Source organism: Clytia hemisphaerica, unplaced genomic scaffold (assembly GCF_902728285.1).
Source record: "Clytia hemisphaerica strain Z4C2 unplaced genomic scaffold, Clytia hemisphaerica genome assembly, whole genome shotgun sequence".
Taxonomy (NCBI): domain Eukaryota; kingdom Metazoa; phylum Cnidaria; class Hydrozoa; order Leptothecata; family Clytiidae; genus Clytia; species Clytia hemisphaerica.
Window position 1 is genome coordinate 248,857 of NW_027104530.1, and position 14,667 is coordinate 263,523.

The 14,667-nt window shown below is 35.9% G+C and overlaps 1 protein-coding gene across 1 annotated transcript in view; it reads right to left on the reverse strand.

Annotated features, from left to right (window-relative positions):
- LOC136822352 (tRNA-dihydrouridine(16/17) synthase [NAD(P)(+)]-like) overlaps positions 1-14,667 on the reverse strand; it is a 29,154-nt gene that overhangs the window by 3,441 nt on the left and 11,046 nt on the right. Inside the window, exons 4-8 of the mRNA XM_067078591.1 lie at positions 7,026-7,138; positions 6,016-6,202; positions 5,541-5,685; positions 893-989; positions 374-465 (exon numbers count right to left, since the gene is read on the reverse strand). Coding sequence (XP_066934692.1) covers positions 374-465; positions 893-989; positions 5,541-5,685; positions 6,016-6,202; positions 7,026-7,138 — 634 coding nt within the window. The remainder of the gene's footprint in view (positions 1-373; positions 466-892; positions 990-5,540; positions 5,686-6,015; positions 6,203-7,025; positions 7,139-14,667) is intronic.

Consider the following 14,667-nt stretch of genomic DNA (forward strand, 5'->3'; position numbering starts at 1 on the left):
GTTTTGTTTCATCGAGTCAATGTAATTCTTGTTGATATGGGATTAAACTTAAATGTCTAATGTAGAGTCTAGAACTGTCCCGAGAACTGTTTAACTGTTTATATTTCTGGAAAGTTCAAATTGTCATTTCTCGATTTTGGAAAATAGTTAGGCAAAAACATTTGAAGGTCAGGAGCATGGAAAGAATCTAAAAACAAAGGATCTCAAACTCAAACCATCTGGTTATACCTTCTATCAGGGTATTGGAAAATATTAGCTTTCAATAACTGTGGTGCTACCGACAGAGGGCAAACACCAGAAATTATATAGGGCTAGAAAATAGAAACCATCTCTAGCATTCATACAAAATTTCCTACACCTAGTTTCTACTTACGGTGGTCTAACGTACGGTTGACATCTCCAAAAGGGAAGATGACCGATTTCCTCACTGTCTTTACCCTCCTCTATTTCTTTGTCCGCGATCGCCTACAAATGGAATAGATTACTGTTAAGTACTTAATAGACGGGAAATGGGGTATGGAAAGTTATCTAAAAGCTGGTTTGGAAACTGTACTGAAATAGTATTTTTGAAATAAGCAGCTGTAGCATGAAGGTATAGCATCTAGCTACTATGAGCAATCTTGTGGCCTTGACCCCCAGCCAGGTCAAAGGAAAGATTTACAAAATGGTACTTAATGCCTCCTTTATCTCACATGCTCAGCAACTAAAGAGGGAGTCATCGGGTCGCCCTATAAGGGTCGCTCTTAATTTAAAGGGCAATTAAACATCTATAAACAGGATGGATCTACTTCGTCGAATCTCCCAGAGCAAATATAAGTGCGAAGGTAAATTTGAATCAGTCACAGTTGGACGAAGAAGTTTTACGATCAAATATATAATCTGTCTCTCTCACCTTGGCTTTTTCTTTGATCGTATCCGATATTTTGCACATATCTTCGAATTTCTTTACTTTACCTAGCGGATGTCGCAGTTCTGGGAAATTATCCAAACTGAAAGCAGAGTAAAGCAAAGTATTAGAAAACGTCAAAATTTCCTTTTTAATCTAAACACCCCACTGGGACCCAAGCCCCACTGGAAAATTTCGCAAAAGTTTCGTCCCCGATGGGAAAATACCCTGGAATTTCAGCCCCAGTGGGGATTTGACTTTGATTTCATCCCCATTCGAGATCCAATGTTTAAAAATTGCACTCCAAAACCATTCCTGGATTTTTTAACTTTAGAACAATAAAATTGCTATCCCCATTGAGATTTCAAAAGGAATTTTTATCCCCTCTGAGGATAAGGTTCCACCGGAGCTATAGCCCTCAAAAATTGACAAGAGAGTTGATGCACTCATAGTACTTGATAGTATAGAACAATGAGGCACAAAAATGCTGAAAATATGATTCTTAAGAAGAACATTTTAAGAAGATTCACGAGCCTGGAATCAGGGAATTGAGGTTCAAAGAAGTGAACACCGGCTACAACGCTACAACTAGACGATGTTATCGTCCGTTACAGTGATAGTAAAGACGGGAAAAGATGCCGGTAGGGTGTTATGGCGGTATACGGAAAAAATCGGCGGGAGAGTTTCGACAAACAAACTCTACCGACTGTAAACTCTGTTTGGCAAAAAAACTCGTTTGCGAATTTTCTGCGGATTTGGGCTTATTTCTTAGATAGTGATTTGTCTTATACTATAGCAAAGTCTACGCTACAACGTCTCAATATTGGCCTAAAATATTTGAAATGTCGAAAGAATTTGAACAACTGAGCGTCAACAACAATTCATTGGTCTTTTTAAGAAATGATGAAGGTACTTGCATATAGTCTAGCCCCCCTCAGATAAGGCCGAAACGTTTGGAACAAATTTTACGTTTTCACAAAAGCTTCGATGGGATCAACTTATAATGATCCGTCGTGATTTCATGGTACATAAGTAAGTCCCGAGGAGATTTCTAGTCTTTGTTTGCAATATATTGCACCATCATGCATAAATATCTTAATCATTGAGAAGAACTCAATCGATGTGGGGCAGAATCGTAATATCATTTAACTCTCTCTAATTCGAATCTCTACTAATCTTATATTAATCTTTCTGTAATTCAAACATTGGTCCCGACAGCTAGAAAGTTATCCAAAAATACACTCGGTAATTCGAACCTTTATCTAATTCGAAGAAAAATTTGGTTCCTTGAGGATCAAGCTACCTATTCTTAAATGGTCTTTATTTTCGGTAGATTTTATTCTAGATGACCTTCAATTAAACGAAGGTTTAATGAAAAAATACATAAAATTACTTTTATTTTATTCATGTGTAAGGTGAAAGGTTTTTCACTAGATTGCATGCAGCCTTTCAACGTAAAATTTCACCCAAAAAAAAAGGTGGTGATATGTGTGAGGTGCTCTTTAAAAAACAATTTTATCATATCTGTATATAAAAGTCGACACTGTGTGCGATGTTTTATTGAAATGAAAAAAAAAAAAAAAAAAAATTCAAATTATAATTTTAGGAAAATGAAATAACACATTACCTAATTACGCATTAGGTAGGTTTTCTTTCAAAAAACTGCATGTAACAATCCTAGTATGGGACCGTTTTTACCAAAGCTGAACTCATCCGTTGTCTCGCAAGTTTTAAAAGTCAGTATAATTTGTTGTATTTGATGGCAATCCTCTCTGGTAAGTTTATGCTATATTTGAAGCTATTTTTCAAAGTTTAAAATTATTTTGCTTAACTGTTTTTAAATTTTAAACTTTCAAAAATGGCTTCAAATTATAACATAAACTTACCAGAGAAGATGTTTAAGAGTCAATTTTTTGTGATCGTTTACAATGGCTTCAAGATGCATACATATTCACGAAAAACAACATTAAACTGTGAAACATTGGTTACTGACTGTTCGGATCAAATCATTTACATTATAACATGTTTACTGTGGAAATCTTGTCAATTTGTTCTTGGTTCGGTCATGTAGCTTTAATAAGCATTAATTAAAATTTGCTTAGTTCGGTTTTAAAATCAAATAAACTTCTTGGATCTTTTTCACGCTAGCAAAACAAACAACAAATTCGCCAAGCTTCGTCAAATTTTGCTTCACGACGGAAAAGCCTCTTTTTATAACTTTTGTAAGGAAATCCATCCGAAACAGAAGAACAATACCGTACAGAAAGTCTCTAGTTTGTCCTTAGTTCGGACCTGTAGCTTTAAACATAAATTGAATTTCCTGAATCACATCACCACCGGCGTACGTTCTCCAGCGGAGATAATTGCGCCGATTCGGATCAAGCCACACACATCTATCAAACCAGAACGGACCGTGACCGTTTTGAAAACAAGGCGATCCGTAATCTCGATCATGTGTATGGAATTTCTTTCCGTTCAGGTTTTGTGGACCCGTCAAAGATTCTATCCCGGTCAGTAGAGTCTCATTGAAATGAAGAGTGTAATCTTGACTCTCGTTATCGATGTAAAATTCACCGTATCTTGAGATGACAGTCTCACCCGTGTACGCTTCAGCGTGCACCAAAAAATCATGCTTCGCAGAGGCACTCATTTCATGGATAAAATCGTTTCCTAGCCAAAATTCTCGATGTGGGACACCAAAGCCTACTTTGTAATCATTCCAAGAGCGTTGGAAATCTAAGTGGCGAGGCTGATATCGTCGTTGGAAAACAATCCACCCTCCGCCCTCAATATCCATGTTGCATCTGATATCTTTCAAAAAACGCCCCATCCAGTTCACCTTGTAAACACCCGACACCCTTGCTCCAATACTGTACCAATCTTTACAATCCCTCGCATTGATGAAGTAGCGAATTCGATAAGAAACCCTGACCAGATCTTCACGCATGGTAGCGCTATCGTAAAATTGACATTCATATTGATTACTGGATGTTTGTTTGATGGTGTAGGAATGGCATTTACGAGTGGTACCACAGACACTTATACATTGCTCTTTGAACTTGGATGAAAATGTGAAGTAAGGGTCTTTAGAAGGATGACCATTAGATGTAATGAGGTGATATTGGTTAGGTGAAGTATTTGTAATCAACAGCAAAATGATAAACAAAGAAACATGGTAACATTTCTTCATTTTTTCGTGAATCAACTCCTTAGAATCATCAACTCACACGGAAATGAACCTCCTTAAATTATTTTCAAGATTTTCCATTTTTTAATAGACTTTTTACACAAAGAATGGAACACTGAATATGTTATTGAAATGTTTCTATGGTAACAGAAATGATAATGAAAACAAACAAGCCATGTGATTTATTAATGAATTTGAAGTCAAATTTGAAATAGTTTCTTTTCAATAAACGGAACAATTTCAAATCTTGTTTGGCTCGTGTTTCATGTGGTTTCGAATTTAGACTAGTAAACTAGTCGGTTATTACTTATAACCTCAATAAAACTGTCAATCAAATAATGTAAACGCTAATTAAATATTCAGCGCGCGTGAGAGAAAAGGAAAATAACCGACTAGAAGCTACTTCCAACGCCTTTTTTTCTTCACCTAAAATCGTAAGGAGAGACATACAGATTCCTGTATGCCTGACCCGTGCGGGATTGCATTTATTTTTCTTTCTGTTGATTGCGTTTTTGGAAATGCTCATTTATTTGTATGTTCATATGTTCAATGTCACTATGAAATATCATTTAGTCAAAAAAGTTGGATGGATTCTCAAAAACCTAAAAAAGGTTGTGAACTTAAACAAAATCGAGGGAAGAAGCTTCTAGTCGTTGAAATTCAGAAAAGACACGCAACCTCACCTCTTCGATTCTTTTTACTTGGAGCTTGAATTTTTTGTATATGGGTCTGTTTTCAACGACTAGTTTACAAGTCTATTTCGAATTTTGAGTCACTACCCAAGAAATTTGGAAACACCGCTCAATTGGGCTGCATTTTGTTGCCAATATATCGTAAATAGAATATCAATAATTCAACATTTATTAAGAAAATCGATAGGGGGTAACTAGGTTTGGAGAATGTCAGAAACGAATGTGGTCAGTATTATTTTTGGATTTCGCAAACTCTCGATTCATTGAACGAACTTTTAATCGATTAAAAAAAATACTTTATTAATTTACTTATGTCGACTTCTATATTTGGGTAAGGTAATCAGGGAAGGGGTCATCATACCTGCACGCAACCAATCAACTTGTTTTTGCTTGAAATTTCGTTTATAGTTTAGGAACACAAATTCATACCGTGATATTTTATGGTCTTTCATTTGGAATTTATTTTCTAATATCATTTTTATGGTGGTTTGGAAATTAAATTAAAGTCATCGGAAAGAAAATTGCCCCAATAGGGGTTCTAAGTTTTTTTTATCAATAGCACACTTATTTCCAGATGTGACGTATTAGAAACTGTCAAGAGCATTATCAAATTTCAGGCGTAAACTATTTCATCTGCGTTGAGCTCTGTTGAGCTAAACAAAAAACAGCAAAATCTACGAAATTTAGACCTTAAAAAAAAAAAAGTTCCCGTTAAAATATTCCATTGAAATAATTTTTCAAACGAGAGAAAAATAATTTTAAGCTTTAAACATACCACTTTTGCCACATGCGAAATAAATGTCCTCTCACATAACTCAAATTGGTGGGATATTGATTGCAGTATGCTAAGTATTTATCCACCATCTCCCATGCGGGCGGTTGCCGCCCAGTGAATATGGCGGGATTGTATAATGCACCCTCTAAAAAGTGAAAAAAAAAACATTGTCTGAATAGCCTCATATAGCTGATGGAATTACTTCTAACACCTACGTGAATACTGTCGAACATGCTAACCGCACTGGCTCAACTTCAGTATCTTGCAGGTCCGACTGTAAAATTGATAAAAATCAAAAAAATTCAAACAATTTCCTATTTAGTCAATAACGCCACCATGTTTTCCCTTTGTTTTTTTAGATAACTTAAATAAAAACACATCCCTGCAAACATTAGATTTCCAGGTTTGTAATGATCCCCCCTGCACTTGAGCGTATTTATGGTTAAAAACCTGATAAGAGAGAAAGGAGACCGACCTGCACTCATCACAGCATCCACTTTGGTATACTCTATACATTTTTCGACGTCCCGCAAATACTGGATGTTTCCGTTAGCAAATACGGGCACGGAAACAGCCTCCTTGACCGCTTTGATGTGATCCCAACTTGCAATACCGGTGAGCGGGCCTCGTTGTTCACGACGTCGACCGTGAACTGTGATGATCTAAGAAAAAGGAACGTTTAGGTAATAGCGCATTCTGTACTTCGTTAGCTCTGATAATGCAGGTATATACACCCCTGTGTCACAGACCCGGTGGACCCCCGCCCCGGTGGAAAAAATACCCTACATTTTCAACCCCACTGGGAAATTGGCCTATGATTCTATCCCCATTGAAAATTGAATGGAAAAGAAATGGACTCCAAAACCATCCCCACTGGAATTTTTGAGCTGGAAACAATAGATTTTCTATCCCCATTGGGATTTCGATAGAAATTTTCATCCCCACTGAGGGAAAAGGTTCTACCGGGGCACTGAGACAGGGGTGTGTATATATGATGTGGTCTGGTCTGTGTACCGTGTTTATTTTATGTGCACAGTGATCGTAGCTGTAGGACTATTTATTTCCGGCCAAAACCTGTTCCCTTTCTCTTTAGGTCTATCAATAAGGAGCCGAATGGTCAATGTGCGAGCGCTTAAAACAAAGGCCCGCTCTTTCAAATGTTCCATTCAGTTCTTAGATAGCCTGGAGTCCGTGAAAGTAATCGCAAGACTGTCTAAAAAATCCTAGACTACACAAAAAATGTCTATTCTGTTTGTATGTCTATAGTTAGTTCAGTAGAAAACTATAGTAGTACTTTCCAGCTGGCGAGCAAAATCTTCCACAAATTAATTCCGTCATCGAGAGTTTGTATTTATTTTCTCTCAACTAGTTAGAAAGTAAAGCATACAGCAGGATATCAATGGTCATGCTTTTTCTCTTGTACTATTGTGAATGACTCTGAGCACCAAGTGTCAACATTTATAACAGACTCTCCAATCTTCTTACCTTAGCCCCCGCTCGCTCCAATCTTTTTGCGTATTCCACAGTCTTTTCGATACTTTCATAGACACGTATTTTACAGGTGATAGGTTTCTTGATTCGCGCACAGGCTGTCCGTACTAAAAAAAAAGGAAAGAAATTATCAAAAATTGTGAAAAATAGATATTTGCCGTTATTGAGTAACACGAAAACTGAGAAAAAAATTGAATTCGTATTCCCAGAGTGTTGCAAAAAATATTTTGGGAAATGTTTAAACCAGTTTAGGGGCTGTTTATATAGTGGCGTCCAGGCCATTAAGCTCTGAAGGGGCTAAAGATGAATCTTCAACTTTTCAAAAGCAAGAAAAAGTTTGCCACGCATTTAAAAGTCTTGTTTGTAAAACACACGGGTCACGTGGGCAGGATTAGAAATAAAGTGGCTTCATTTCCCATCTAGGATTTTCAGATTTAGCCCCCTTCGGGGCTTTGAAATTAATGGGGCTGACCGACGCATGTGAGATGGCATTTTCTTTGAGAGTTGAGCCAGCCCGGATGGATGGAATCAAATCTTTTTTTGAAGTCACGTGATCTATTTTCACTGTCTTCATTCGCCAAAAAAGTTGCAATGTAACGTCTTCGATAATATTTTCCACATCATTGCCTTGTGGCCCGTTTATATTGGAGTGGGAAACCACTCAAATCAGGTGGGATACAAGTAAGGTGGGCTAACCCAGCCCTCTGAAAGCCTGCCACTATAATGAACAGCCACTTAGAATACCAACGTCACTTAAAAAAACTGACGTCAAATATAACAAATATTGAAAAAAACAAACTCAAAAGACACAAAAAAGACACAAAAAAGACAAAAAATACATTTGGTGTAGATAGAACGAGAGGAGGATTTGTTGGGCTTTGCTTGCTTGGGTAATAAGAGGTACATTTAAAGAGAGGTATATTTCATACGTTTGCACACCCCTGTCTCACAGTCCCGGTGGAACTTTTTTCTTCAGTGGCAATAAAAATTCCTTTTCAACGATAACGTTAAACTAGGTCACAGTGTGGATCTAAACAACACCGAAACAACCGCCTTCCATCGCGCACATTATTAACGCCTACATGTCATCTCCAGTACATTTTAGATTATTCATTGAAAACAGATTACAATATAGTAATTTTTCATGTCTCGATTATTCAATTCCGAATAAAAGACATGCAGGGAAGAAAAAAAAGAGAAACACCTGGGTAATCTAGTTAAAAAACCGAAAGTAAATGGCAGACAAAGTAATGAGCCAAGGCAAAACGAGATTAGCGTACCACTCGAAAATCCAGCAGGGATGACTTTGGAATGCAATTTTTAAGCATTGAGTTTCAAATGGGGATGAAATCAAGGTCAATTTCCCAGTTGGGCTGAAATTCCAGGGTATTTTCCTACCGGGGACGAAATCTTTGCCAAATTTTCCAGTGGGGCTGGGGTCCAAACGGGTCTATGAGACAGGGGTGTGTTTGCAGATGCAAAAACTAGCACAAAAATTACTGTAGGTATTCTTAATAAATTTGTAAACTAATTAGGAAACATTCAAAAAAAATTTCCCATCATTGAGATTTTTAACCTTAAAACGATCGGGAGATTTAGACGAATGTGATTTGAGCAACCCTCCCCTTATTTTATCGGTTTTCAAAAGAACAGAATGTTTTTCTCATTCTTATTTCGTTAGATTTATTTGATTAAGTGTGAACATTTCGGTTCCGTGTTTTCAAGTTCATTCGCAAACAGTATAGCCAGAGATCATAGTTGAAAGAATGATTTTAAGTAAATTTTGGCTGAAAAATAACTAAGAACAAATTAAGAATAAACTGAGTATCAGGCCAAGCCAACTTATATTTAAGAAGTTATGGTGGAGCAAATTATCGATTTTCGTTTTTGTAATCCAAACATATTAATTCACAAGTTTCCACCAAAAATCTAAGAGATGCACCAAGAAAATCGTTTTCTATAGCCACTTTTTTCGATCTCAGCTGCGGGACTAAAATATAGATCTATAAAAACTAACATATTTGTCATCTATTGCACAGTTGAACATTCGTAAACTCTGGTAGAATGCGATGCTTGAGTCAGTTGGTTGATCAACAAAAGCTATATTTGTGGGCATGATCTGATGGCGAAGTCTTCATTTCATAGTGAAGGTTGTCTGTTTGAGATTGTGCCCATTGATGTAGAGCATCGGTTTCAAAAGCTGAGCGTCCAATTTAAAGGGTTTGTCTAAGTCATGGTCTGTGTTTTAATAACTAAGAATTTTTGTTAGAGTTTCTTACTCGATGAAGCAAAAGTTTTGAAAACTTTGTTAGCTTTTTTTAGTGATGTTTTTAACCAAGTTCAATAGTGACAAGAGTTACGGGGGAATATCGGTCTGTTTTACGTTATTCTCGCTACTGTGCTGACACGATTAAACGTCCCGTTAGCTACCCTTGAATTACTGCCCAATTCCCCTCACAAGGCATGGGGGCGAAGGTTCATCAGCTTGCAAAGCTTGAATCGGACCTTGGTATTCCGTACACGAATGAGAACTCTGTATGAAATGTGTCGTTCTTTTTGTCTATTTTTAGAAATGCAGGATTCTTTAGATAAACCCCCTTCTATTTCAGAAGCTATTTAAAAGACATTGGTATATCTCTATCAGTATGTATAATACTTTTTTTGCAAAGGATTGAAACTGATGTCATTGAACAAATTGACGTCAAATAATTTTTGACATTTTTGGAATGTCAATTTTTATGAAGAATAGAAAAGACTTCAAAGGTAATAAGTATTGTATTGTTCACATAAGTATGGTCCAAGATTTCGCTGGTTATAACTCAAGATAAAACGAGATTATATTTATTTATTTAAGTCAAAGGATATTGGTTTCGCTATACGAAAATGAACATGCTCTTCGACACGAAGCTTTTTGCGCTGCGAACACAACCAAAGTTAAGACATGATGGTATTTTTAAATAATCTCAAGTCTTTTTCTTTGGTTGTACTTTCAGCCGAAGTACGTTGGTATCACAGTCACTTTATTCAATACCTGCTTATGGGAGAAATCAGTGTCATAATCAAATGGAATATTTCAAAACTTTGATTTTATAAACAACAAAATGAACCATGAAGACATTGTCGGTAGCTTTGTGAACCTTGGAACTTTTCTTGTGAGCATAATCGAAAGGTGTGTTATTTTCAGAATTTGAAAACGCTTCCTTGATGATTGCTCATTGGCCAAGCAGATTAATTTTGAACGAACATCCGCTAAGCGATGCAGAATTGACATGTTTATTGAAGCTCTTGTCTTGTGGGTCCGACCAAAGACAGGACGTTGTGATATTCAGAGAAATCGACATTGGTTGCATGTCTTGTGAGCAAAGTCGAGGGGCGGTTCATTTTCAGGATTTGAAACGTGTCTTTGACCATGACTCATCAGGCAAGCAGTTTGATTTTGCTTTACGAATTTAAGAACATGGTCGTCGAAACGAAGCTCTTTGTTCTGTGAACACAACCAAAGTCAGGACATGATAGTATTTTCAATTAATTGCATGTCAATTGCTTTGGTTGTATTTACAGCAGTCGTTGTAGGTTGGCAAGATTGAAAAACCACAGTCACTTTATTCGATAATTGCTTACGGAAGAAATCTAGATGTCATTATAAAACGAAATGACCAAAAAATTTGGGATTCTTGGGTACCTTGTTTTGTGAGCATAATCGAAAGATGCGTTGTTTTCAGAATTTGAAAACGCCTCCTTGATTATGGCTCACTAGCCAAGTAGATTTATTTTTCTGAAAGGCTTAAAGGTGTAAAATTGATGTCCTGTGAGTAAAATTCGGCGTAGAATTATTGATACTTATGCTTATTGAAGCTTGTCCTGTGAGCACACTTCGACGAATGAAATGACATTATTTTTAAAGGGAATAGTCGTCGGGGAATTTTGCCTTTCGACGTGCAGTTCAGTACAGATCGTTCTGTGAGGACAACTTAAGTTAAATCATTGCCTTATTTTCAAATAAATAATTGTCTTATTTTTGGTTGTACTCGTAAAACTGTCGTTGTAAAGAGCATGCGCTAAAATGAAATCCATTTGTTTTATTGTTGTTGATGAGAATTACATGCTAGATATGAGAAAATGGGAATTTGTTGACATCGGTAGTCGATCGAGCTTGTCCGTATCTGTAGTGCTTGATGTTGTCGTTTTCAATTAACAAAAGCAACAGATTGCTATGAGCTTTTGACGAGAGATCTCTACGTGATGAGGAACGTTGGTTCATGTCAAGCACATTGATACAGAGTTCTCAGCTAAGCTGTATTAGTGAACTTGACTATGGCAACAAGTTCTCATTGGAAAAACGTGAATTGTTCAAGTCAAGTTCATAGGTACGGAGTTATTAGCTGTCAGGCAACAATAAGCTAAAGTTAAAGTTAAAACTGTATTAATGAGCTTGACTATGTCAACCAGTTTTCATACAAAAGACATATGAATCTAGTGAAGTTTTCAATATTCATTGGTACGGAGTTTTCAGCTACCAATCGTTTATACCAGGTACTTTTATGAGGTTGTACAGCCTTTTAATAAACTTGATCACGACATCAAATTTCTATTTCAGCTTAAAAAAAATTGGCTGTGAATGTAAAGTTCATTGATATGGGGTTATATATTTATGAAGTCGATTCCTTGTTTGATTGAGAACAGCACTAGAAATACACTCGTGTTCGTGAAATCGATCATAACAAAAATAAATATTCTGCTCATTTCATAGCGATATTGAGTACGGTATGGAGCTATTTTTCAAGTAGACTTTTACCCCCGTGTTTAAAAATGCAAGTGCATTCTCTCAAATAGTATAGTCAATGGTGAGTATGATGGAAAAATGAAGATGATTTCATATCACGCTTGATCTTCTTAGCTTACTCATAAGACAGTGCATTCTCTCAAATAGTATAGTCAATGGTGAGTATGATGGAAAAATGAAGGTGATTTCATATCACGCTTGATCCTTCTTAGCTTACTCATAAGACAAGTGCATTCTCTCGAATAGTATAGGTGAAAAGTTGGTTTTACGTCTATAGTTTTTAAGTACAATTACTATACTTCTTGCAAGACTTGTCAATGGCAAGTATGATGAAAAAATGAAGACGATTCCATATTTCTTAATGAATTTTCGTTTTACTCAGCAGAATATTGAATTCTCTCAAAGATACCACGAGCCGTATCGAAAATGGAAATGAAGACCATTTCTACGAATTCAAGATGCCTTCCTTTATATATGCAACTGTTTCGTGATGTATTTTGTATCTAAACAGCAGTATTGTGTAAATTGTGGTGCTTCGCCATAGTAGTTTTGTTAGAGCAATCGATTGATATTGGTAGCTTTAACAGCTTTGGCAGCTTGTCTTGTGAGCATAGTCGAAGAGCGGTTCATTTTAAGAATTTGAGAAGCTCATTGACTATAGCTCATCGGCCAAGTAGATTCATTTTTCTATACGAAAATGAACATACTCTTCGACACGAAACTCTTTGTGCTGTGAACACAACCAAAGATAGAACATGGGTATTTTTAAATAGCCAGATGTTTACTCTTGGTTATGCTCATTGCAGTAAGAAAACATTGTCTCTTATATATCGTTTATAATCTGTGTATTACAGTGATATTAGGGTGTTATATGATAATATGATAATTGTAACAATTTAATATCAGGTTATATAAAATATATTTTATCCCTTGCTGTTTTTCTACTTTGACCACAACATGTAGCATGCTAGACTACTGTATATAAATGGAAACTTTTGGGGGCTTCAACTTCTGAGCACAAAAAAGTGATGTTTTCGACAAAGAGACAAATTTTCATAGGTGCTCAGAGGACAGTTTTAGTGAGAGGATTTAGTCACTTTAGACATAACTATATTTCCAAATCAAATAGACTTTTATCAAAGTGGTCAAAAAACAAATTGCTTCAAAATCAAAATCGTAATCGAAGAACAAATAAAAAAAAATCCTGACAAAAAACATTGCTTCAAGTCTTCATAGAGCTGGCGTCATTGAAAAAAGTGACGTCAAATAAATCTTAATGATAAGTCGCTTTTACAGTGAGAATTACAGTTAAGCATACAAGCTGACAAAAGAAAATTGAAGGATCGTGCTATTTGGTAATTTGGTGTGACCATCATCAAAAGTGGTTCGATGATTCCAAATGTGTTGATTCTGCTCCTACGGTACGAAGACTCTCTCAAATAGATATACTTAGTGGCCTGATATTTTCAACAGTGATTTGTCTTGCGAGCACAATAAAAAAATGACAATGATTTTTAATTCATAGAAATTTCTTTGGGTATAGGTGTACATAAAGTATTTGATTACTTCCAATGTTGAAAGTTTCAAAGAATTTTTATATCTTGTTTATATGAATGTGCATTATGACCACATGTTAGAACTGATGACTGAAAACTTGAATGAGTGGATATCGTTCAATTCGATTTCGCTGTTTTTCGAAGCACGACGTGAAAACGTAGAGCCTGCTGCTGATTAGCTAGGACGGAATTCACAGGAACAGCTAGGATCCAAAAGGTTTGACCTAATATTTTAACGTGATGACTTTACGTGATTTTTCATTTTTTCAATATTTTTCTTTTTTAACTGCAAAATTGAACTTAGAAAAGAAGTTTTCTTTTCTTGGATTTTCTTTCTTCGCAAAGCAATTCGGGAAATCTTGTGTGGGTATTCATAAATGTGAAGACGAACTTCTATAATATTTACATATAAAAGTATTTCAAAAAGACAAAGTCTTAAACTGATCTGTAAGCGCCAAGACCTTGGAGTTTCTAAATTCTTTGATAATCGACTGTAATTTCACAGTGAAGAATTGATTAGGTCCTCATCGGTATATCATGCAATCTTACTCTGAGAAACAATATTGCGAAAACATTTGGTGCTTTCTCTTGTGAGCACAATCTAAAAGGATGGTGATTTCGAATCAGCCGACGCTTTTAGAGAAGCTCATAAGGGAATTCGATTATTATTTCACAATATCTGGATATTTAAGCATCTTTGTCTGCGATCTGCGGAAGTATCTTAATATTTAAGCAACTTCTGGATATCAATCTCTATACTAAGAAGCAATATTGTGAAACCTTTTGGTGCTTTCTCATGTGAGCACAATGAAATAGGATGGTGATTTCAAAATCATCACATCTTTTCAACTTGTTCATAAGGTGAGGGGATTCTCTAAAGATATTTGTAAATATCTAATATCTTAGATTTCCCGGTGAAACCTTCGTTGTTTTCCCTTGTGAGCACAATCAAAAAGGCTGATGATTTCAAATTCATCGAAGCTTCTTGATGGTTCATAAGGCAATTCGAATTTCTCATATCTCTGGATATTTCTTTGTCTGCGATCTCTAAGTAACAATTAAGCTTATTTTTTTCCCAAAAGTTTTTTCATCTTATTTTGAGTCTTTGACACGAACGAAGATTCCGATTGGTGACTAAAAATGAAAATCTTTCCCAACTAGGAAATCAAGGTAGGTACAAAAAGATCATACTTTAGGTTACTTTCTTTCTATCTATTTATGTTTACTTTTTCGACATGCTTTTGAATGAATTGTTATTGTTTATTTCGAAATCATGTTCTTATGGACCATTTCTCAT